Source organism: Macaca nemestrina, chromosome 9 (assembly GCF_043159975.1).
Source record: "Macaca nemestrina isolate mMacNem1 chromosome 9, mMacNem.hap1, whole genome shotgun sequence".
NCBI lineage: Eukaryota > Metazoa > Chordata > Mammalia > Primates > Cercopithecidae > Macaca > Macaca nemestrina.
Genome location: NC_092133.1, coordinates 9,011,715 through 9,037,159, shown reverse-complemented (window position 1 = coordinate 9,037,159; position 25,445 = coordinate 9,011,715). Strand labels below are relative to the sequence as shown.

Genomic DNA, 25,445 nt, shown 5'->3' with positions numbered 1-25,445 from the left:
ACGCATGCAGGAGGGGCTGGGGCTTTCCACACCGAAGCAGGAAGCCACATAGCGAGCCGCCCCCTGCCTGGCCAGCAGAACAGTGCTTGCTGGCCGCCTCTCACCAAGCCGGCATGTTCTAGACCAAGGGGGACCTCAGGGCCCTTCTGACCCAGGCCGTCACAAGGAACACTGCCAGAGATGCCGGGGTCTGTCTGCCCACAGAAACAGCACTGGGCCAGCACACACGCACCCCAGGCACTCGTTCATACATTCACTCGACTTGCTCATTCATTCATTCAGTGAGGACTTATCAGCATCTGCAGCAGGTCCCCAGAGTGGCCTGCCATTTCCAACCTGGAAAACAGACTCCTCGCCACCCCACCATTGGCCCTGATCCCAGCCACTGCCAGCCCCAGTGAACGCCCCTCTAACCGCTCTTACAGCCTGTACCCTGGGCCCCCATTTCCCACCCTCCACCCAGAACCCAGAGCCATCTTCTTAAAGCAGAGATCGGACCACGTCATCCTGTTCCAACAACTTCCCACCACAACCAGAATCAAATCCCGGCCACTACCTCTCCTCCACAGTGCACAGTGCTCCACATGAGCCAACCTGAGTACCCCCAATCTTGCTCTGGTCCTCCCCTCCTCACTCACACCACCCAGTGGCGCCAGGCCAGTCACTACCATCTCAGGGGCTTTGTGCCGGGATCTTCACGCAGCACGCTCTGCGCTGTTCCTGCCCCGTGGCCTCCTCAGTGGCCTTGCTGGACCATCCTGGCTAAAGCGGTGCCTCCCACCCACTTTTTTCTCTCCCATCGCCTCACTTAATGAACATGGCAGGTATTGGAACATCTGTTCCTGTACTGACTCTCCGCTCCATGGGAACGGAAGCTTCTTGAGAAAGGAGGGCTGTCTTGGTTTCAACTTCACAGCCGACAGCAGGCACCACGGCTACAGGCACCTGTCAGCGCCAGCCTGTCCCACTCCTGAGGCCACACACCCAGTGGATGTCAGGCAACAGAAATGGATTTTCACTGGGCAGAAGTTACTGTCTCCCAAAATCGCTGGCCTCATGCAAAGTCAAACCTCAGTGGGGAAGGGCTGAGAGGCCAGCCTGAGAGTCAGAGCCACCTCGCAGGCTGGCCTGGCCTCCTCATGCCGGTCTCCAGCCCTCTACCTGAGGGTTCCCACGAACCAGCAATGGTGCACACTATGATTTTCCAACTCGAAGGAACGACTTCTCCATTTCCCCATCCCAGGCGAGCCACTGCTTGCTCCTCACTGAAGAGATGAAACTGCGCAGCCCAGTAGTGCGGCCCCCTTCTTCTGTCAGCAGCACCCCAAATTTTGAATTGGGATACCTTTACCCTCACTGGATCATGTCTTAGTGGGACTGTCAAACAAGGTGCCTCCACCTCCCCTGGCCCCGGGCTAGGCCCAGATCTCAGGCCTAGACACTGGTTCCATGGCTGACTGCTGAACCACAGAGCTGGGCCTGATCCACCCAGCAGGGAGGCTCTCAGTCTGCCCGTGGGCACCTGCTTCTGAAGTCCTCCCAGCTGCTCCAGTCATGCCCTTTCTGGGGCCCGACTGGCCCCCTCCTCTCCAGCCCTGAGAGCTCTCCCCGTGCTCCAGGGAGTTCTCTCTTGGGGTAAGTTAGCTGAGGACAGCCTCTGGCGCTGACAAAGGAACCCTGACTAATTTCGTGCTTTACCTTGAGACCAGATCAGGGCCCATCTTGCTTTCTGAGCCCCATCTGTGAAGCTAAGCCAGTGGCGGCCAGGCCAGAACGTCACGTACTGACAGCTTTCCAGGGTGCCAGGCCCCAGTACACCCTGACCGCTGGCAGGTTTCCCTGGTCCAACTCCACATGGGCAAACCAGCAGAGTTCCTGCTTGGCTCTAGGTTGGCCAGGGCCTTTTATTCCCCAGGCTACCCGGTATATGCTAACATTCCCACTGGTATGTACCATTCCTACACACACAGCCTTTCCAACACTTTGAACCTCCTGCACCCACAGTGGGAAGAATGAGCCAATCATGGTGTGGAGGCCCCACCAGGCCCTGAGGGAACCCCTCGGCCCTCTGAGGTTTCACAAGACACTCAGTGTCTGCACTCAGCGAGCATCCGAGCCCTGCAGTGCTGAGGTCTGCAGTGAAATAAGACCAGAGCACATTCCCCTTTGTGTTTCTCCCACTGTGAAGCCTCTGTTCCCGAGCCCACCCTGGGGCAGGGCCTCATCTCTGTGAGACTCCTCAGATCACGAGAAAAGGTTTTTGGAATTAGATCCTCGTAGGAAAGGCAAAAGCTGGAAATCAAATGGAGGCTTCAGGGCCATCTGTCTGACTAAAGAAAGCAGCCCTGGCTTAAATAAAGACACAATTAAGGCTCCAAATGAGGAACTGGCCCTGCAGAAAATGCCAGGCCACAACCACGGTTCTTCGTAACTTTCCTCTGTACATTATCGACTAAAGCAACCAAGTCACATCTTCCATCTCCTGACACGGTGTTACAGGGAGCCACAGAGCACCTGGGGGAGGCTCACACTCATGCCCTACAGGGGAACGAGCGGAGCACCCACACCCCCGAAATGCAACCCCGCGAGACTGTGGCAGTCGAAAGCAAAAAGGAGATCCAGGCCTGAGACAAGAAAGAGAAGCTGAGGAGGGAACAATGCCTTTGGATGAAGATTCTCAAAGATGCTGATAGAGATACGGTGGCCCTGACTCCTGAGGCTCCGGGGTTAGCCAAAGCATGGGCGGGCCCCTTGGTATCTCTGCCTGCCCAGGGTGAAAGGCATCACGCTGCCCTGGACCCTATGCACTCCTGCGTTCTAACTTCAGGCCAGCCTGGGGCCTGCCAGAGATCCTGGCTGGGGCTATTGAGCTCAAAGTGCCAACTTAGCATGGCCCAAAGTATGAAGAACCCCAGTGCCCAGGCAACTGTGTATAAGGCCTGACATGGCCACTAACTCCTCAAATAAGAAAAGTCATTTAGCCTTTGGCATCCTAATCAGACAAGTGCAGAAGGAAGTGCTTGTGTATCTACCAGATCAGCCCCTCCAAAAGACTAGTATTGGTTGTTATAGGGAAAGTCAGGCAGTCTGGAGCCGCATACTGCCCTCTGCCCAGGAGCAGCCAGCCATCAGCTCCCTTTGGTCTTCAGCCTTAAGGGAGGATGGGCTGCAGAGAGAAGAGTGGGCCTGGCCAAGGGAGGTGGTCACTCTGGAAACAAGAGAACAGGCTCTTGGCCTGAGCGTGGGCGTGCGGGAAGGAGCTGAGGGAGCACAGTGCTCCAAGGTCAAATGTCTGGGCTGCCTTCCAGGGGAGCAGCTAATGTTAGAACACTGGAAGGAAGAGCCCACTCGACAGAGGAAGGCACCAGGCAGAGTCGGGGAAAGGGGAACTGGACCCAGCCATGGCTGCTGGCCGTGCAAGCGAAGTCAGGGCCATGGGCACAGCTGAGCCTCAGGGCCATCTCTCCCCAGGCAGGTGGGCCCTGTGCTGGGAAAGGCAAAATGCTGAGCACTGGTCAGTCCTTTTTTTCCTTTTTTCCTCACACCTTTCTTTGAGGGAAAGGCAGTTGTTTCACCAGCATTTAGTTTTTTAAAACAGGGGAACCAGAGAACCATGGTATGAACCCCAAAGAAGGCTGGGAGGGAGACCAAGTCCTCACACCCCTCAACAGGCCTCAGAGTTGGCCACGAGCTCCTCCTCCAGTGCCACATGACACCCAGGGTTGCGAGGACCCTGGTGACTTTCCCTTGCACGTTGAGACTTTCCCGCCTCTGTGACTGAGGCCTGACTCTGGGGACCCAGGGTGAGCTGCGCCTCTGGGGTCTGCTCCCATAATTCCAAAGTGGCCGGTGCTGACACCAGTCCCGGCCTCCCCCACAGTCATGCTTTCCTTTTAAATCTTAAACCTCTACTTGTCATCTTCTTAGTCTGATTAGAAAACAAAAGAAAATTTATTTTCCATCGTTCCTGTTGTTATCTTGATGGTATTTACACGGGGATGATGTTACCAGTTTAGGAAGCTAAAGCAAAACCCCGTCAACTTCCTCTGAACCTCTGCTGGCTGTTCAAAGCAAATGCTAGCATCAGCGTATCTCACATTCTGTCCTGTGGATGTCATCACTAGACTAAGATTATTTTTGGTATTTCTTCAGTTATTTACATCGTGTGTCTCTCCCCAAAGCCTGGAGGGGCTCCAAGGTGATCACAGCCTCTGGAATAGGGCCCATGCGAGAAGGTGCTGGGGGAAGCAGACAAGGGCCTGGACTTGAAATCTGTGCCTGGGGCAGCCCCTCCCTGGGCTCTCTGAGCCACAGCTTCCTGTCTGTAAATGGGGTAGAAATGGGTGCACCCCTGCCCCTCAGCAGGTAGCGTGAGACTCAAGGACAGGGAGGAGGTACCTGGACCTCTGGGCATACAGTTTGGATATGTCTGTCCCCTCCAAATCTCATGTTGAAATGTAACCCCCAATGCTGGAGGCAGGGCCTGGGTGGGGGTGTTTGGGTCATGGGAGCGGATCCCTCATGAATGGCTTGGTGGCCTCCCCATGGTAATCAGGGAGTCCTCGCTCTTCTAGTTCATGTGAGGGCTGGTAGTTTAACAGGTCTGGCACCTCTTCCCTTCCCTCTCACTCCCTCTCTCACCTCGTGATACACCTATTCTCTCCTCACCTTCTGCCGTGACTGGAAGCTTCCCTAGGCCTCACTAGAAACAGATGCAGATGCAATACTTTTCCATGCTTCTTTTTTTTCTTTTTTGAGACTGAGTCTCGCTCTGTCACCCAGGCTGGAGTGCAGTGGCGCAATCTCGGCTCACTGCAAGCTCCACCTTCCGGGTTCACACCATTTTCCTGCCTCAGGCTCCTGAGTAGGTGGGACTACTACTCAGGCACCCGCCACCACACTCGGCTAATTTTTTGTATTTTCAGTAGAGACGGGGTTTCACCGTGTTAGCCAGGACGGTCTCAATCTCCTGACCTCGTGATACGCCTGCCTCAGCCTCCCAAAGTGCTGGGATTACAGGCTTGGGCCACCGCGCCTGGCCGGTGCCATACTTCTTATACAGCCTGCAGAACCATGAGCCAAGTAAACCTCTTTTCTTTATAAATTACCCAACCTCAGGTATTCCTTACAGCAACATGATATGAACTAACACACTTCCCAAGACCCTCAGCATAGCCGCACTCCCAACATTTTCCTGCTGGCCCACGCTATAGGGCAGGCAGCACTGAGCTGGGCCGGGCCAAGCACTGGCACCCAGTCACTGTGTTCTGGGCGCATCAGCAAACTGAGCAATGAGAAAGCCCTTCTCCAACAGGGCTGTTCCCCACAACAGAGCTCTCATCTGGAGCCAAGGGGAAAGAAGAGGAGGAGGAAGACAGATGGGCCCAACACTGGGTGGTTCTGGGCCTGGACAGGTCAGTAACAAAAAGCAGCAGAAAGAAGGATCCTTTCCAACAAAGCAAGGGAGAGTTCAGGAAGAAAGCACAGATTCTAATCTGTGAGGCCACAAGAGAACACGTGGTAGAATCCCTTCCAGCAAAGCTGCCTGCTCTCCCCTGACTGCTTTCCCTTTCTGAGTTTTCCTTCCCTGGCTAGGGCTGGGAGGCCATGCTCCTCCTGGCAAGGGCTCAGGCCACACCTCTTGGAAGAGCAGCTCAGCTGACGTTGGGCCCACATGTCCTGGAAACAACTGTGAGGCCAACACCAGGCAGTCCCACCCTGAGAAGGGACAGAGCACAGAGGCGGCCACTGCAGCCAACAGCACAGCTGGACCCGGGAAGGGCTCCTCCCTCGGGACCTCCAGATGGCTCCTCACCCTTGAGGTCTCTTCTTTTTGGTCAGAGCTACTCTAGTCACACCCACTCAGTCGCGAACTGGAGCAGCAGCCAGAGAGAGAGTAAGACAATGGTGAATGAGAAGAGGCCAGGCGACAGGAACCTGCAAGCTCATCCATCCACAAACATCCACTGAGCACCTGCTAGGTGCTGGGCCCCGTGCATTCAGCAACAAGCAAGAGAGACATCCCCTGCCTTCACAAAGCTCCCATTCTAGTATAAGGACTCGGTCAAGATCCATAAGGACATGTTTAAAAGTGCCAAGTACCTAAGAGGGAAAAAGATAGGAAAAGAGGAGAGAAAGTGTGGTGGGGGTAAGGGGTGGGAGCTGGTGCTGGGACTGAACTGTAGGTTGAGTGGCCAGAGAAGAAAGGAGGGAGGGAGCATGTCCTACTGTGGGGAGAGAGCTCCAGGCCAAGGAAAAAGTGCAAAGGCCCGAGGCAGGCTCACGCTTAGCGTGTTGGAACAGGGAGGCCAGTGGGGACCGAGCAGAGGGGGCAGAGTGGCAGAGATGAGGTCAGAGCAGTCACATGGACAAGAATCCATGGGGCCACATACATCCTAGTAAGGGCTGGGTGTTTGCTAAGCATTCAGGGTAAAGCCAGTGGAAGCTTCTACACAGTGGCGGACAGCTCTGACTAGGATTCTCTCTGGCTGCTGGGTGGAGAACAGGTTAAAAAGAGCCAGAGGCAGGGGACCAGTTACCACAAGAATCCATGTGAGAGAACAGCAAGTGGAACCAGGGTGGTGCCAGTGGGGCTGGTAAGAAGTAATCACATTACATAGCAAATGTGAACTGGAAAGAACGGGGTAGTGACAGAAGAGCTGAATGGTCACAGCAGCTCTACTCCTTGCTGCAGTGACCAAGGCTGCCATCGAGCAAACACACCTCAGGTGCCTGCTGTCTGCCCTGCCCCAGTAGTGCTGGGGACACGGGGAGAAGCAAAGCTGAGTCCCTACCCTTGCAGCTGGGGGTGACACCCCATGGAGACCTCACAGGCTGAGGACCATGAGCAGAGTAGCACCAGTGTCATGCCTGGTAAGGGCTGGAGAGACCTGACTGAGGGAGGGCCGCCAAGACTGGCGTCCAGACACCAGGCAGTGGGCAGAGGCCTGAACGCAGGCTCAGGAAGTGGGGCTGGAGGGGTTGGAGGGAAAGGGGAGGTGCAGCCAGTGAGGCAGTTACTGCCTGCTCCAGGCTGCAGCTGCCTCATTTGTAAAACGAGGAGGCTAGACCCAGTGGTTTCTAAGCCACTTCTTCTCACCCTTCAAGGCCAAATCAAGTATCCCTGCTCTGCAAGGCCTTCCCTGGTGTGCTACAGCCAGGCTGGCCCTGCTCCTCTACATGCCCTGGGCTTCCCGTGGGCTTCGGCCGCGAGTTCTTGTCCATGGGAACCTCAAGTTGTCACTGTATTCACAGCTCTCCAGACACCCTCTCTCTAGACCCAGAGCTTCTCAAGGGTGAGAAGTACAGGGCCTGGCTCTGGCTCATCCTGTTCCCCAAACTCCTCCAGCCTAGTGCCCAACACACGGAAGGCGCTCTGTGAGGCCTGCGAAAAGAATACAGATCTCGGTGGCTTTCCCAAGCTCCTGACACAGGCAGAGACCTAGGTCTCATCTGCTCAAGGTCTGGTTTCACTGGCATGAGATAGGGGAAGGCGGCCCACCAAGGAGGCTTAGCGTGGGTCCTCGCGAGGTGCTGTGAAGGGCGCCAGGAGGGGTCCTGGGTGAGGCAACCCTGGGCAGTTGGGCCTTCCTGACCACGGAAGCTGCAGAGAGTTCCGAAGACTCGCCCATCTCCACAAGACTGCTTATGACTGAGCGTGGCTTCCTGCTCCCTCCACAGGCGAGCAGCCCCCACTCACATCTGAGAACTGGGCTTCGAAGGACAGGTCTGCTGACAGGGTTCAGCTATTGAAGGTTGGTTTGCTTGCAGTCTAAGAAGGCCGAGTTAGCTACCTCTCTGCACTAGTCCACCACATGGTCCAGGGTGAACCACCTTTGGCAGAGGGTGGCTGTTGCCATAGCTCACCACACCGTCTTTCCCCATCGTCTCCCACTCTTGACGTTCCTGAGGCAGCAACACCCTTCAGAGGGATAGGCTTATCTTAGCCCCCATTCAGGGCACCACCCCTCTCTGGAAACCACCTCCCCTTAACGGGTGGAGACGGAAGGAATGTCAGTCCTGGCCTGGCAGGCTGCAGAACCACACTTGCTGTTATTTACCAGGGGATAGCCTCCCCTCCTCATTCACCAGATGACCTCAAATCTGAGCTGACTTCCTTCTTTCCAGTGAGTTGTCAGTCAAGCTCTGCTCCTGTGCTCTGTCGCCCCAGCCCAGGACGCCTCACAGAGCTTTGCTCTTGGGGGCTCTGGACTCAATTTACTAAGCCTGGGTGCTCAGTCCACAGCCCTATCTGTACATCAGGCCTCAGAAATGGTCAGGGAAAGCAGGAAGCCTGCCAGGTCCTCACCAGTTCAGGGATGAAGGTCCCGCATGCGATGGAGTCAGCTCCCCGGGTGCTGAGGCTTTCACTTAGGACCATCACCATGATAAGGGCCTCAGGCGCTGGGCTCCATCCCAGGGTGGGTATCAGCCATCTTCACTTGGGCAGACTTGGGCTGGGTACCTCCTGGGAAATTGATGTCAGCAGAAACAGCTCCTCATTGGCCGTTCACCCTTGGGGTGGGGCCGTTCTGGGAAATGGCCAAGTGTGGTCAACTCCCTGGAAAGACAAAAGAAAAGCAAAAGGATTCAGGACTAAGAAAGATCAAGGCCCTGAGAGTCACCCCTCCCACAGCACTGGAAACCCCAGGGGATTGGAACCACCTCTCTGCTAAAGGAGATGTACTCAGGGAGAGTCACCAAGGCCCAGAGTTACCTTCTCAGAGCTCCCCACACCCCTGCCATGCCAGCCTTGGGCTGCCTCACTTATAAAATGGCCTGGTGGGTAGAACAACAGATTGGGGTCCAGCCACCTTTAAGATCTATCTCAGGGTCTGGGTGGCTAACAATCTGCTGAACTTGCAGCATACTCAAGTCACGTGACATCTTACCACTGAGCTGGCTTTACAGGCAGCTTTAGCACACACCAGGATGCATTAAAGTAGGCCAAGGATCAGAACATGCCTCATCCCCACATCCAACACCAAACGGGTCGGCCCTCAGGCAGCCAACTGGCAGCAGGGGGCCAGCAGTCAGCATGCTGGCTCCCTTCTCCACCCAGTTATGAACAGAAGCTACTGGAACAATAAGGAGGGTCCATTTAAAAAGGCATATATTTGGCCAGGCATGGTGACTCATGCCTGTAATCCCAGCACTTTGGGAGGTTGAGGCAGGTGGATCACCAGAGGTCAGGAGGTCGAGACCAGCCTGGTCAACATGGTGAAACCCCATCTCTACTAAAAATACAAAATATTAGCTGGGTGTGGTGGCATGCACTGTAATTGGAGCTACTTGGGAGGCTGAGGCAGGAGAATCGCTTGAACCTGGGAGGCAGAGGTTGCAGTGAGCCAAGATCGCACCACTGCACTCCAGGTTGGGCAACAAGAGTGAAACTCTGTCCCCCCACCAAAAAAAAAGGCATACATTTCTGGTCCTTGGAAGTGCCAAATTTCAACATCAACATCTTTGCAACACTGGGGGCCTTCACAGCTTTGTCATCTTCCCCAGAAAGAACTAAACTAAGTGAGCTTCCAGCAGTGATGGGACCCACTCAGCATTGCCATTCTGCACAGCCTATCCGCAGCCCCTCTTTGATAACCCACCACCATTTCCCACCAAGCAAATGAAGAAAGAGTGCAGCCTTCAGTTCAGGTTTGAAAAATCCCTCCTTACAAACTCACGTCTCTATTTCCCCATGCAGCTAAACCTTCAAAGAAAGTCACACAGATACCAGGAACCTGAGGATCACCACCAAAAAGTAAAAAAGAATGATGATAATAGTATTAAATAGAAAAGCAGCTCCTAATCTGTAATCAGAAACAAACTGCTCAACACAGGAAAACGTTTTAGAATCTGCTGCTCTGTGTAAAAATTAATTGCACCCTGGTATTTACTTGCTGTCCAGATTGTAAATCATATTTTCCTGTTTACTTCAATTAGACTTTACAGTGGGTGTTATTGAAATTGCTCAATTACAGGCCAGCTGGCAAGCACAGGAAAATTACCTTCTACTGTTCTTCGAAAACAAGGTTCATCCAAAGTGCAAAAGCAGAGAAGGGGAGGAGGGAAATCAATACATGTTCCAAAGCTTGACTGTTCAGGAAGAGAGCCCAGGGGAGGCTGAAGATTCCCAGGTCTCATTGAGAGATCTGGTGCACAGGTTCAACACCACATCAATCTAGAAGTGACACGTTCTGACCAACTGTGGTCTGTTCAAGGAAAGAGTTTCAGACCACTCCTGCAAGTTCTGGCCAGGCAGCTGGGTTCAGGAACAGGCCAGAGAGGTGCTCCTGGATTTGCCTTTCAAAGCAGCCTTTTGTGTCTCCTCAGTGGAGGAGGCCTAATGGCAGCCATTATCTTTCTGTGTGTGAACCCCAATTCAGCTCTCAGGCAGCCAGCCTTAGGCACAAGGCCTGGGAGGTGAGCTGCCCGTTCCCTCCTCCCCCATTTCCATCCTCTCTAGGAAGCCAGGTGAGTTCAGTAGCTACAGAGGCTCAGATCCTGAGTCAAGCACAACTGAGTTGGAATCCCAGCTCTTGAAATACATTGTTTGAGTGGCCTTTGCCAAGTTACTCTCAGAGCCTCAGTTTCTCTCTCTGTACAGCAGGGAAAACAGTGCTTGCCTCACAAGGTTACTGTATCTGATGAAAACAGAGCCCAAGTCCTTTGCACGCTGCCTCGCTCATCCAGGTGAGTGCTCAATCAACAGCAGCTACTGCTAGCAGTTTCATGGGGGAGGCCAGGAATCCAGATCCTCTTCTCGGCAATGGACGCCCAAGCGGCCATCCTCTCAAACGTGTTTAAAGAGAAACGAGCTAAATTCTGTCAATAAGGGCCTGGCTATATGATGGCCCATCCCTCTGGTGAAGTAGGAGGAGGCCGGTAAGAATGAAACTGTGGAAGTCTGTCGCCATGGGAACACATCAGCCCATCCAGACACAGCTCTGCACAAAGCAGGAAGCCAGAACAAGGCAAAGATGGGGCGGCCCAGCTCTCTCCAGCTCCATCCCCAGCAGAGTCCCGACAAGGGGCCAGGGCTCAGAGAGGCAGCAGAAGCACCAAAAGCGCATGGGCAACTGGGTGGTCAGCACATGTGACAGGCATGGAAAGGAGAAGGCAGGTGTAGCACAATCCCTGCCCTGGGAGGTCTCATAGAGAGTGCAGTGACCCAGCCAACACATTTCAGAAGCAGGCAGAAAGGGGGACGTGACGTCAGAGGTAGGCTTTAAAGAGACTCCTTTGCACTGTAAGAGCCCAAGAGTGGGGACAACCTCGATGCCTGCAAACAAGGCGAACTGGTTAAATAAATTACGGTGTTGTTACATAAGGGAATACCATGTGGCCTTCAAAAATACTATAATAAGCCAGTTCAAACTGTACAGATATGAAACAATCTCCAAGAAATGCTATAAAGTGACAAAGGCAAGAAGAGCCGAGTCCACTAGCCTGAGCGACAGAGTGAGTCTCCGCCTCAAAAACAAACAAACAAACAAACAAACAAGGAGTCCAGCATGGTCCTACACAGTGGTTGCCTGGAGAAGGGAATGATGGTTCTGGAGAGGAACCACGTCCAACCCTATGTGAGGTTTGAATATTCCATCCCACGTCCGCCCATGGTACTTTTAATTCTTAAGAAACAGGCAAGATTTCATCAGGAAGGGCAGGGCACCCAGGCAGAGGGAAGGGTGTAAGCAAGGCGTGGCCGCCAGGCCAGCCTCAGAGTATGGGAATGGTGAGAACGCTGGTGGCTGGCACACAGGGCACGCAGAGGGCATAGCAGCAGGATGGCAGCTAGAGAGAGACTCAAACCAGACCCAGGGCTCCGAATGTCACACTCAGTGGAGACCTTATCATTGCGGCTGTGGGGGCTCCTGAAGGAAATTAGAAGCTGGAGTTGGCTGCTTTGATCTGTTAGGAGAGCCATTTTTTCTGAACCCTTTGCAACACCTACCACAATCCCTCACATACCCTAACAGCTCAAAACACATTTCCGGAATCGAGCTAAATTGTAGCAACATCTGAAATGATCTGGGCAGGTTCTCAGAATTTGTGAGGCGAATCCAGACCAGCAGAGCCCAGCACGATCTAGAATTTCCTGGGATTCCTATGACCCGTGGGCCTGGCCTGGCCAACTTCACTGGGGAATGCCAGGACCAGGCCGGAGACTTCGAGCCCAGTCTGCAAACACGGTCAGGGTCTTCTCAAAGAGAAGCCGGGGGCACAGCCAGGAAAAAGACAATAACTGGGTGATCCCACAGGGGGCAAGGTGGAAGCCTCGCAAAGCCCTCCCACAGGCCACCTCTGGGGCACAGACCCTGCCATGGTCTAGTGGGTTTTCTCTTAACCTATATCAAGAATCACTTCTATCTATTGAGCACCTACTAGCTACCAGGCACTTTACACACATTAGCCACAAGCCAGGTTGAATTATCCCCATTTTACAGCCATATACAGCAACTCACTCAGGGTCCGGGTTCAAAGCTGGGATGTGAACCCTGGTGAGCCAGCACCCAGGTCTGCACTTCCCACCAGTGCCTTGCCCCTCCATCCCCTAAAAAACCCCTTCAAATGCCCATTCAAACAACTACCAGCAAGAGTTCTCCTTTGCATTTATTCCAGAGAGATTAAGATTTACGTTCACACACAAATGTTTTTAACAGCTCTTTATTCATAACAGCCCAAACCAGGAAATACTCTAGAGACCCTTCGCTCAATGAATAATTAAACAAAATGTGGCAGGGCACAGCCACACTGTGGAATACTACTCGGCAATAAAAAGGAATCAACCAGAGACACACGCCACAACCTGGATGAGCCTCCAGAGACTCATGCAGAGTGAAAGAGCCAGTCCCCAAAGGCTCACTATTCTAGGAGTTCATTTATATCCCTTTCTTAAAATGACAAAATTATAGAATTAGTGCAGAGATGAATGGCTGTCAGGGGCTGGGGATGGGGCGTGGGAGCAGGAGGGAAATGGGCATGGCTAGGAAAAGGCAGCGGGAGGAATCCTTGGAGATGGAGATACTCTGTGTCTCAACTGTATCTGTGACAATTTTCTGCTTGTGATACTGCATTAGTTTGGTAGGATGTTACCATTAGGGGACAGTGAGTAAGGGGTATGTGAGATTTCTCTGTATTATTTCCTGTAACTGCATGAGTGTACATGATCTCCAAAAAAAAAAAAAATTTTTTTTAAATAAATCCCAGCCGGGCGCGGTGGCTCACACCTGTAATCCCAGCACTTTGTGAGGCCGAGGCGGGCGGATCACGAGGTCAGCAGATCGAGACCATCTTGGCTAACACGGTGAAACTCCGTCTCCACTAAAAATACAAAAAAATTAGCTGGACATGGTGGCGGGTGCCTGTAGTCCCAGCTACTTGGCAGGCTGAGGCAGGAGAATGGCGTGAACCCAGGAGGCGGAGCTTGCAGTGAGCCGAGATCACGCCACTGCACTCCAGCCTGGGAGACAAAGCAAGACTCCGTGTCAAAAAAATAAAAAAATTAAAAAAAAATCCCAATCTATGCATTTATCAAAATTCATAGAACTAACCACCAAAAGACTGTATTAGGCTACACATAAATTTTTAAAACTTTTTTTAAAGCCCACTGATTATACCAGGGAGACCATGTTCAAGGGGAGGTGGGGGAACGTGTGTGTGCTGTGGAATTTGGCAGCCCCGGCCTTTGCCATAAAATCACTTGACTTCAGTTTCCTCATCTTCAAAACGGGGGTGAGGCTCGTCACAGTGGCTCACACCAGTGATCTCAGCATTTGAGAGGTTGAAGCAAAAGGATTGCTTGAGACCAGGAGTTCAAGACCAGCCTAGGCAACACGGCAAGACTCCATCTCTACAAAAAATAAAAACTAAAACAAAAATAGCCAGGCGTGGGAGTGTATGCCTGTAGTCCCAGCTACTCAGAAGTCTGAGGCAAAATCGCTTGAGCCCAGGAGTTTGAGGTTACAAATGAGCTATGATCATGCTACTGCACTCCAGCCTGGTGATAGAGGGAGATCTTGTATCAAAAGAAATAATTAAGCTGGGTGCAGTGGGTCATGCCTGTAATCCCAGCACTACGGGAGGCTGACGTTGGTGGATCACTCGAAGTCAGGAGTTCAAGACCAGCTTGGCCAACATGGTGAAACCCCAACTGTACTAAAAATATAAAAATTAGCTGGGCATGGTGGTCCATGCCTGTAATCCCAGCTACTCAGGAGGCTGAAGCACAGGAAACACTTGAATCTGGGAGGCAGAGGCTGCAGTGAGCCAAGATTATACCACTGTACTCTAGCCTGGGCCACAGAGCAATACTCTGTCTCAAAAAATAATAGTAACTACTATTATTATTATTAATTAAATAAACACAGTGAGGATAATACCTTTGCCCTGGGGCTGCTGGGAGATTTAAATAAGAAAACACATATAAAAGAGCTCGGCACAGAGAAGGCCAGGCATTGGTGTCCATTCCCCTTTGCACAAGTAGCAATCTTGGGCCGCACTCTCATCAGGCACCATCCTTGCATCTCGACTGCAGTTTTCCTTGCCCTGTATTTAAGTCTTGTATTGTCACTTCCCAGTCCCTGCATTCACCTCCCACCTCTCTCCCATGACTCCCTGGGCAGTGCTCATGATAGGGGGCCTCCAGCCTGCCTCCATACACAGCTAGGGCTACCCAGTATCTGCCAAAGGAGGGCTGGGTGAGGATCTCCCCTTGGTTGGCACCCCAACCTGATCATGGGGACACAGTGCTCTCTGACTCAACCCCAGGAGCCCCTACTCGACGACTCATCTTCACCAGGATTTCCACTGAAAAGAGCAAAAAGCAAGGTCAGACTTTCCATTGATCCATGTGTATGCTCCCTGGGTGCAGACAAGGTGGCAGAGGGCCCCTGCCCACCTCCCAAGTCCTCACCTCTAAAGTGCATCTGCCCAAGAACAGCCCCAAACTCGCCAGCATTGTGCCCAAAGCAAGGCCTATGGGTGGGAGGGCACACACACAGGTGGCTGCTGCCGTGGTCAGCAAGACCTCCAGGCCCAGAGCCTACCTCCACCTCCATGTGCCCCACACAGCCACACTTCTAGCCACAGCCCTCCACCCTCACCTCCATTCCCCTCTCCCTGGGCATCCACCAGAGGCTGGGTTCTTCTCAGCTAATCCTCTCACGTTCCTATGAACAGGCATTATGGTTGGCAGCATGCACATTTTCCAGATGGGAAGATTGAGGCTCCAAGAAAAGAAATCAAGTCATTTGCCCAATATCCTACAGCTAGCAGGGCAAGACCAGGATTCAAATCCCCAGGCCACTCTGTCTCTGACACCACAGAAACAGGGGAGAAAGCTTTGCTCTCACACAAGTTATTGCTAACATGAAATGTTCTTGCTTTTGTTCTACAGTCTTCAATGTGTCTTCATTTGTTTGCCACCACGGAACACAGCTGTCTGCTATCACTGTAGCCTGGGACTCTCAGCTTCCAGCAAGTGGGAGCCCCACCTGGCTCATCCACTTCCAAAGAGGATTGCATGCTAATGAATTAATACATACAAGGAAGTGTTGCAAACTCTACAATCCTATATAAATCTTAAGAAGATTGGAGGAGTTTACCAAATGCTCTGTAATGCATTTTGAAGGGCTATCCCTTAAAAGAAACTGACCATACTAGAAATCATCAAGACAAGTTTTTCCTTCTTTTAGTGTCTTTATTTAGTCTGTACTTACTACTCGCACACGTTAGTTTCACAGTTATTTTTACCACCTTAAAAACAGGACTCAGATCAAAACCCAAACATGAACTTAGCCACTGACAGTGATTTTCCTGGTGGCTCACGGAAGCCATTGCTCTCAGAGCTTCCACTTCCCCCTCCCATTCAGCAAAGGAAATGGGAGGGAAAGACAGCAATTCCGCAAGGTCTTTGTGCACTTTGAAACTTTTGTAGCTTCAGCTGTTGGTGTGACAAAAGCCATCTGTAGACAGAATCTAGAAGCAAGTATATGAACATTTGGGGAAGGGTGTTGCTTAGTGGGCCATGTTGTCTCCTGCCAAATTCTGTGACAACCCAAAAGTGCAAGAAGGGTTCCGAGAAGAGCCGCATGCTGCAGTCAAGCTTCATATCCACCAAGACAAAGGGATTTAATCTGCTTGGGGACGATTCCGCTCGCTGGTTTTATATACTAACTAAGTCATCTGAGTCTAAAGGATAAAAGTTAAAAGCTGCCTAAGAACTTTATCCAGGGCCTCTACTTTCCCAGACTAAGTTGAGACTGGAAAGACAGTCTGGCGTTTCAACCAGAGGACAGAGCCCACGAATGTGCAGCTTCCATACTATAGTGAACATTTCAACGACCCCGCAGCCGGGGTTCCCATATCTTCAGGTCCTACTGAGAAACAACAGACAGACGGACCTGCCGGCACCACCCTCAACGCACAGAACAAAAGAGGCAAAGAAAACCCCTTTCATCAGTACTTCGCTAGCGCAGAAGTAACAGGCGACACAGCGCCTACCGTTTAACGCAGCACGAGGAAAATACCAGCCATAGCAACAGGGCCAGGCCCTGTGCTTACTGCAACCTCAGAGTATCCCTGTCAGAGGGCGCTACTGTTATCCCATTTTACAGAGGGGGAAACTGAAGCCCAGGCTCAAGGCCACCCAGTTGTGAACAAGGCACAAAGATTCAACCCACATCTACTGAACTCCAAAGTCTTTGTCTTAACACCTGGACCCCACTACTCCAGGATCTTTAAGTTTCATTGTTAATCATCCCTTCAGTACTTGATTTGTCAGCTAAATGATCAAATGCCAAAGCAGGCACCAATTTTGCAATATACACACTCTCTAATACAGTCCATCCTAAGGTGTCCCAGCCAAACATCAACCTTCTGGAACTGATGTTGAAAGATGGTATTAGGGGTTCCACTGCAGGCAGGAAAAATGGGCAGATGATGAGTATCTTGGAGAGGGTAGAAGTGGGACAGGAAGTCATCACTTTCCATTTTTAACTGCATGGATGTACAGACGTGCTGGATAACTTGCAAAGGGTGAAGTGTCTCCCAGGAAGCTCAGGGTGCTTCTGGTCCTGCAGGGAGTCACAATGGCTTCTTGCAACCCCAGCTGGAACCTGTATCCATCTGTGCCTATCTCCCCAGGTCCTGTGCCTCCTACCTCTGCCTCCACCACAGCCACCCTGCCCTTCTCTCAAAGTTCATTTCCAGGTTGTTTGTGGGGAGCCCTCCCCTCCACACGTGCAGCCTAGGTATGGCCTTCCCTCAGTCATCCTGTGGCCTCAGCACACAGCCTGCCCACAGCAGCAACCTGACTGATGCCTATCTGCTAAGTCAGTATCACAGCAAGAGCACTGAACTTGAGTCCACGCTCAGCCTAGCTCAGTCCCAGAGGAGTTGCAGGGCCCTGGCTGAGCTCTGTAACTTTGCTCAGCTTTCTGCCTTTGTAACAGGTAAGAAGTCACCCTTGTTCTGCCCGCCTCAGCTATAAGTTAAGGAGGTAACGCCCTGTAGGTGGGGGAACTACAAAAATATCCCTAAAAACACTGAAATCCTTAGGCAGGCACAATTCCTAGCAGGGCACAGACCCTTATTAAATGCTCATAAATTGGATAAAAGCATCTCGTCTTCACAGCTACAGCATTAGCTTCTAGGGGCCAAGAATATGCTTTTGAGTCCTCCAAGCACCTCGCTCCTGCAAGTGGGCTGGTGGACATTCAGCAGGGCGAGTGAGAGTGGCTGGCTGCAGGCATGAAGTACCTGCTGTCCCTAGACAGAGAGGGCATACTCACCCCTCCCTCCACAGGAAGGTGTGTCCTTGGAGGTGCTTTCTTCAGTAACTGGGGCTAAAACATATTCCCTGATCTAGTCCTTCAGGTAATCAAAGGCTGCCAAAGGCCACACTTGGGGAAGGACTGGGAGTCACACTACACAGCTTGAAAGAGACTTGATCTGTGTCCCTGGCTGAACAAAGTGGCCCAAGCTCCCCTATGTGTCTCCTTAATGGAAGGGGGGAAAGCAAAACAAGACAAAACAGTAAACTGAGCTGCTGAACCAAATCGGAACTCTGCTCTCCTGGACTTTTCAATGTTGTAGGGATTTTCTTTTTAAAGCAAATAACATTTCAAGAGGAGGGGGAGGAATGACATTATTCAGGGACATAAAAGTGCTGAGATCCAAAAAGCCAAAACAAATCTGAACATGGGAATGAGACAGCCCATGTAGTTTCTTGAAACTGAAGCCAACTGCATGCATGACTTGTCAAGAGTTCATTTATCAGTGAAAAATAACTGACAGGCGAGGTTCCTATACGCACTCCCGTAATTCTCACGACCGCTCATGTACTTTTAACCCACAAACACTATGAAAGAAGAGCTTGCTCTAGACTGGACGTTGCATGATACACTCAAAAGGAAGAAGACAGGGACAAGAGGCACAGAGAGAGGAGAACTCACACTTACCGAGTGGCCACAGAGCTAGATGCCGCCTTCTGCTCCAAACCAGAGGAAGGGAAAGAATGGGAAGAGAATCAGAGGACAATGAGGAGACTGCAGCAGGCCCCAAAGATAATCTACTATCATGTTAAGCCACTTAGCCTAAGACAACCATGACCTGTTCTTCAGAAGGACCTATTTACAAGTATACTGAATTTACTCAAACCATGACTAAAAACCCACAGAAGAGGGGTGAAAAAAAAAAAAGATTTAAAAACAAAAATGGGGCCGGGCGCGGTGGCTCAAGCCTGTAATCCCAGCACTTTGGGAGGCCGAGACGGGCGGATCGCGAGGTCAGGAGATCGAGACCATCCTGGCTAACACGGTGAAACCCCGTCTCTACTAAAAAATACAAAAAACTAGCCGGGCGAGGTGGCGGGCGCCTGTAGTCCCAGCTACTCGGGAGGCTGAGGCAGGAGAATGGCGTAAACCCGGGAGGCGGAGCTTGCGGTGAGCTGAGATCCGGCCACTGCACTCCAGCCCGGGCGACAGAGCCAGATTCCGTCTCAAAAAAAAAAAAAAAAAAAATGGAAAGACCCAAACAAAAGGCTGTGTGGCCTAGGTGGATCAAGCAGGACTTAGGGGATGGGGGCTCTGGGCCTGACAGTGCCACTTACTGGCTCTGCCCAATTTGCCAAGTTATTTCCCTCCTCGGAGCCTCAGTTCCCTCACGTGTCAAATGGGATGCTGGGCCAGATTAGTTGTTTCTGACTAGTGAGACTGCAACTGCAGTCACAGATCAGGTATGTGGCTTTCACCAGGTCTTTATGCCTCTCTGGGCCTCAGTTTCCTCACGTGTCATAGGCAAATGGCAGCTCTGGAGAGAGCATGAAAATCAATAGATTTGAAGGTGCTGAATGAACTATGAGAAAAGACAGTAAGTTGATGATGCCCGTCTTGGATCAACTGCTATGCTGGCCTTTCCAGTCCCACTCAGACCTGACACGCAGTTCAAGGTCCAGGAAACTGGACAAAGGCAAAGGCCAAATCCTTACTTGCTGCCATCAAGTGCCCTGGCTATGACCTTCCATAAAGCAGAGTCAGAAGCAGGCCACAGTGACATTCTTGCAATGGGTGGGACAGAGGTAGGGAGGAGGTGGTGTGGCAGAACCAGCCCCCTCTCTTACATATCCATGGGGTGAGGATGGGGATGTATGCAGGATTGCATATTCCGAGTTTAATCTTTATGCATACAGGGGCATCTGGGTGTCGTTCAATGACAACCTGATTTACAGGAGTTTCTTAGAGAGCCAGGAAGTTCGCCAGTGACCAGTTTTGACATCTTCATCTTCTACGTCTCAGGACAAGAATCTCCTTTTCCTTTACAAAATGTTTGTGGGCTCTCGGACTCTCCCTCTCCTGCAGCACACTCCACCCCCAGCCCAGGCTACACACACAGCTTTCCTACCGGTGCAGCTCCAGTCGCTCAGCAGGCAGGGAGAAGCATTCCCGTTGGTGTCTACAGCTCTCACAGAACCCCCAGAGCCACCGCACAGAGGGAAGGTCAGCTCTCCGCAGCTGGGCCTTGGGACACAGCTGCGAGGGCAGTGATCTCTTTATCTAGGAGGCCTGCAGTCTGGGGCCCCAACACACTGGTTGAAGACAGTATCACACTGGGACATGACAGGTGATGCAAGAAGATCCCAACAAGCTCTGTAAGAGCTGCTACAGGCACGAGAGGCACCAGGTTGCCCATTTGCCACCCACTCATCAGAGGTCACATCCTAACCTCAGCTCACACTTCAGGACTTCCCCCTTCCTGATCTGACTGAGTCATATCTACCAACCTACAGGGTCTGTTGTAGAAATTAATCAGACAGGCTCATCAATCACATGGTAAGCCTTCCGCCTTCTCCCCTCTACCCCCACATCACGCTGCAAGCTCTACCACACATTCGAGAATGCCATCATCTGCCAAAACAAAACTGGAGGGACTCGAAGCTGACAGGCAGGTCTGTCATATGACAAGTATACCCGAGCTCTGTGGCACCTCTCAGGTCAAACAGCCAAAGCTATCTACCTGACTTCTACTGCAGGGGAGGGTTCTGGAGGGCAGGATAAACTCTAGTAAGACTACTCCCACCAGCAGCCACAGCACAATGGCGGGGGAGCTGCCGCATGTGTAACAACAGCCATCTGTCTATACACAGATCAAAATAGCACCAGATTCTTGCCTCTTAAGGCAGAGAAAGAGATTCCTGCAAAGAAGGGCTTCACCGCCAGGCGCAGTGGCTCACGCCTACAATCCCTGCACTTTGGCAGGCTGAGGCAGGTGAACTGCTTGAGCCCAAGAGTTCAAGACCAGCTGGGCAACATGAAGAAATCCCCATCTCTATAAAAAATTTTAAAAATAGTCCGGCATGGTGGCACACACCTGTGGTCCCAGCTACACAGGAGGCTGAGTATGGAGGATCACTTGAGCCAGGAAGGTCGAGGCTGCAGTGAGCTATGATAGTACCACTTCGCTACAGCTTAAGTGACAGAGAAAGATCCTGTCTCGCAAAAAAATAAAAAAAGAAGAAGAAGAAAGCCTTCATGGAGTCCTAAGTCAAAGCTAAGTCCAGGCATGTGGCTTTAAATTACTTAGAACCGGCCAGGGAATTAATCTAAGAAGTCTAGGGGAACAGCTGCTCAACGGGTCTTGAGCTCCTTCTTTATTTTTTGGCATGCCATGGGGGTGGGGGAACAGGAGAAGAAAGGGGCACCTCATTTGTAAACACTTGCCCCACTTCCTTCTAAGCACTCTGGATATGACAATCAGGCCTCCTGACTTAGGGCAAAGACCTGGGTGGAGGAGTGTTAAAGAGGAAATTACACAGCCAACCAGAGTCACCCGGCTTAAAAGCAAACACCTTGGGACGCCAAGGTGAACTCTTCTAGGCTTTTCGTTACAAATCTAAGCAAGACTCAAAAGACTGTGGAAGAGTTAACCCAACTTCCAAAAATGAGTAATCATCTTCCTCATTAGAAATGGCCCAGGCTCCAGAAACAAAGATTCATTCTATTGTTTGTCCGCAGCACACCCCAAAGTGCTTGACGGACTGCCAAGTACACCAGCTGCAGCTGTAGCTGTCACTGTCCCCCTAGTGGAGCCATCTGAACCAGGCCTGGGTGTACTTCCCTTGCTCTCAGGAAGCTCATTCACTAAGTCAGCAGCAAAACTCTAAAGCCAGGACTCTGAGCACTCCTCCACACACCTCCCAAACCAAACGTGGACTGGCCTTCACCTCGCTGTGGAAAAGGGTTCTTGCCCAGTGTCATCTGGATGGAGGCGTTCAAAAATGTGCAGGAGAAGGAAAGGTTACACATCAAACCACCAACACAGCCAGGCACAGTGGCTCACGTCTATAATCCCAGCACTTTGGGAGGCCAAGGCTGGCGGATCGCCTGAGGTCAGGAGTTCGAGACCAGCCTGGCCAACATGGTGAAACCCTGTATCTACTAAAAATACAAAAATAGCCAGGCATGGTGGTGGGCGCCTGTAATCCCAGCTACTAAGGAGGCTGAGGCAGAACTGCTTGAACCTGGGAGGTGGAGGTTGCAGTGAGCCGAGATCACGCCATTGTACTCCAGCCTGGGTGACAAGAGCGAGACTTCATCTAAAAATAAAAATAAAAACCACCAACACTAGCCACCTCAATCAGGAGCAGATCCAAGGGAGGTGGCACAGATGATGTTCTCAGACTTAAAAATAACAATAATACCAGCCTAGGCAATATAGTGAGACCTCATCTTGACAAAAATTAAATTAGCCAGGCATGGTAGCATGTGCCTGCAGCCCCAGATACTCAGGAGGTGGAAGCAAGAGAATCACTTAGGTAAGCCAAGGCTGCAGTGAGCCCTGATCACACCACTGCACTCCAGCCTGGGCAACCAAGTGAGATCCTATCTCAGAAAATAATAATTTTTTTAAAGTCATAAAATATAAAAACAAAAAAAGAAACCCTATCAGACTGAATAGCTGGATGGGATCAGAATGGATGAAATTTAACTAGTACTGGTCAGAGGCTGGCATTGAAGCACCAAAACCCAGTTTCCAGTGTGCTGATGAATAGTTAACAGCACGCCACAAGCCCTGACAAAAGCCTGCGTGGCAGGCAATTGTGCCCATTCATTCAACAAACCCTTACTGAGTGACTACTTTGTGACTGCTGGGATGATGGTAGGGGCTGAAGACACGAACATACATAAGCCACAGTCTCCACTCCCACGGAAGTTAAAACTATTAACAACTGATGGATGAGTGAAATAAAAACTAAATAAAAATGCACTAAAAGGCAGAGAATATTTTTAAAATAGCATGATAAAAATAGCATGATAAAATAACGGGGACCGCTAAAGTTCAGAAATCTGGACCGGCCGCGGTGGCTCACACCTGTAATCCCAGCACTTTGGGAGGCCAAGGCGGGTGGATGGCTTGAGCTCAGGAGTTCGAGACCAGCCTGGGAAACATGGTGAAACACATCTCTACCAAAAATAAAAAAAAATTAGCTGGGCATGGTGGTGCATGCCTGTGGACCCAGCTACTCTGGAGGTTGGGGTGGGAAGACTGCTTGAGCCCGAGAAGCGGAGGTTGCGGTGAGTCTGGATCATGCCGCGGCAGTCCAGCCTCGGGGACAGAGTAAGAACCCATCTCAAAAGATAAAGTTCATAAACTTGCATCACAACCTTCATGGGATGGTACAAAGTCACCCTGCAGTCTCTCCCTCCCATACCCTGGCAGGTCCTCTGCCTGGACAGACTCTTACTCAGTTCAATTGTTAATAAATCAACAAACTATTGACTAGAACTGTGATGTTCACGAGGCCCAAGTCTAGCAAGTGCCAGAGGTGGCATCCACATCCACAGGGCCTCAGCATACAACGCTGGCAGAGTCGCACTGCAGGCCTCGGTTCTGGCTGGCCTTGTCCTGCAGAGCATGGCCTGAAGGTCAGAGTCTGTAAGGCAGTCTCCCCAGCAACACCAACCACACCCCTGGGCGAACTTTGCTTCCAGAGACCACACTGGGCCAGGTCTCCTTTCGCAGAGGTTACTTATGGGAGACAGTAAAGGAGTAAGACAGCGTCCCCAAAACTCAGCAGAATCCAACTTAAAAGTCACTTGCCTTTCACAAGGAAAAATCAGTCAACCTCTAGAGAAATGAGCGTAAAACACAACGTGCCCGTGTCCTCGTGCAGTTCTATCCTCCTTACTCACTGTCCCTGTGAACACATGTGCCTCAAGTGCCAAATCAGCCTGCCCTGCAGACTGTCCTACTCATGAGCAAAATAAGACACATCATCTCGTGAGGCACAGCCAAGGTGGGAAGTGACCTAACTGCCTAACAGGAAGGACAGGATAAAAACACACTGCAACACCATGCAAAGGACAAAACGCAGCTTTCTAAGAGGCTATGAGAATATGTGGAAGCTTAAAAAATTTTGATCTCATAGAAGTAAAAAGCAGAACAGAGGAGACTAGAGGCTGGGAAGGGTAGGGGGAAGGCGGGGAATAGGAAGAGATTTGTTAAAGGATACAAAAATACAGCCAGATAGAAGGAGTAAGTTCTAGTGTTCTATAGCACTGTAGGATGACTAGAGTTAACAATATTATGTAGTTTCAAATAGTTACAAGAAAGATATTGAACATTCCTGGCACAAAGAAATGATAACCGTTAGAGATGTGGATATGCTAATCACCCGGAGCCCATCATCATACATTATATGTGTCGCAACATCACTATGCACCCCATAAATAGGTACAATTATGTGTCAATTTAAATTTTAATTTTAAAAATTAAAAAAAAAAAAAAAGGCTTCAGGACCCCAACACGTCCAAAGAGGAAATCATCTTCAGGTATAGTGCTAAGCAGAAAACCAAAGATCAGAACCATGGGTATATTAAGCTCCCATTTGGGTGAAACTAAATAAAGAATTGTGCCAGTAATACAGAAGTCCTGGAAGGATACAAAGGAAACGTAACATAAAAGCTGTCTTCCGGGAGGGGAAATGGGTAGCTGGGAACAGAGATGAGAGAAGACTCCTCAAGAAATGGATTTTTGTATGTTTTGAATTTTGAACCAAACGAGGTATTGACTTTCACAAGAAATAGGTAATATTTTCTAAAATCAAAAATATAAAAAACACCGTATTTTTATATACATATTTGTGCGTGTATATATCTGTATATTCTTGCACATGCATATGGAATATCTCTGGGAGGACAAACAAGAAAATGGCATTAGGAGTTCCCCCCAGGAAGGAGGGAGACGTGTAGCTGGGGACAGGGATGAGGAAACTGCTTTTCACTGCTGAGTTTGTACACATCCACGTACTGCCTATTCTTCAAACATTCTGGAGTTCTCCAAATACCACATGCAGTTTCCTGCCTCCAGGCCTCTGCTCATGCTGGTCTCTGGGGCTAGACCTTGCCGCCTGCTTCCGCTGCTCCCTGCTGCCCTCTCAGCCTCCAGACTCTCTAATCTCATCTTTTAAACTCAGTTCAGGTATCACCACCTCCAGGAAGACCTCCACACCCCACACTGAGTCAGGTCACGCGCTCTGCCTCTGTGCAGAATGCAGAGCTTGAATCACAGGGCCACGAAACGAACCAGTGAGCTGCCGCCCCAACAGACTGTGTGCTTCTGGAGGGCATGAGCCCAGCCTCAGTCCCCTGAGTCCCCAGAACCTGGCACAAAGAGCTGCTCAGGAAATGTCTGCTGAAACAAAGAACACAATCACCACGTTAAGTCAAGTCTCAACGTTCTTGGTGCCAAAGATACTGAAATCTCTCTAGCTTGCTGGGGGTTTCCGATAGCTATCAAAATGTTAACACTAATCCCAAGCACTGCACCTCCCGATCCACGGAGGGGCTGAGCTCACAGTTTTCTGGGTTCCACAGCAGCACAGCATAACAGAAAAACACAGTGACCAGCACAAAAACCCCAGTATCTGATCATGCTCACACCTCCTCAGG

The 25,445-nt window shown here is 51.0% G+C and overlaps 2 protein-coding genes across 2 annotated transcripts in view; both read right to left on the bottom strand.

The window, feature by feature from the left end:
• LOC105470177 (family with sequence similarity 53 member B) overlaps window positions 1-8,447 on the bottom strand; it is an 87,781-nt gene extending 79,334 nt beyond the window's left edge. Inside the window, exon 1 of the mRNA XM_024789336.2 lies at window positions 8,309-8,447. Within this exon, the coding sequence (XP_024645104.2) occupies window positions 8,309-8,386 (78 nt within the window). The 5' untranslated portion in view covers window positions 8,387-8,447. The remainder of the gene's footprint in view (window positions 1-8,308) is intronic.
• The window catches only part of EEF1AKMT2 (EEF1A lysine methyltransferase 2), a 90,144-nt gene continuing 73,123 nt past the window's right edge, over window positions 8,425-25,445 (bottom strand). Inside the window, exon 7 of the mRNA XM_024789345.2 lies at window positions 8,425-8,560. The gene's annotated coding sequence lies outside the window, so the exon portion shown is untranslated. The remainder of the gene's footprint in view (window positions 8,561-25,445) is intronic.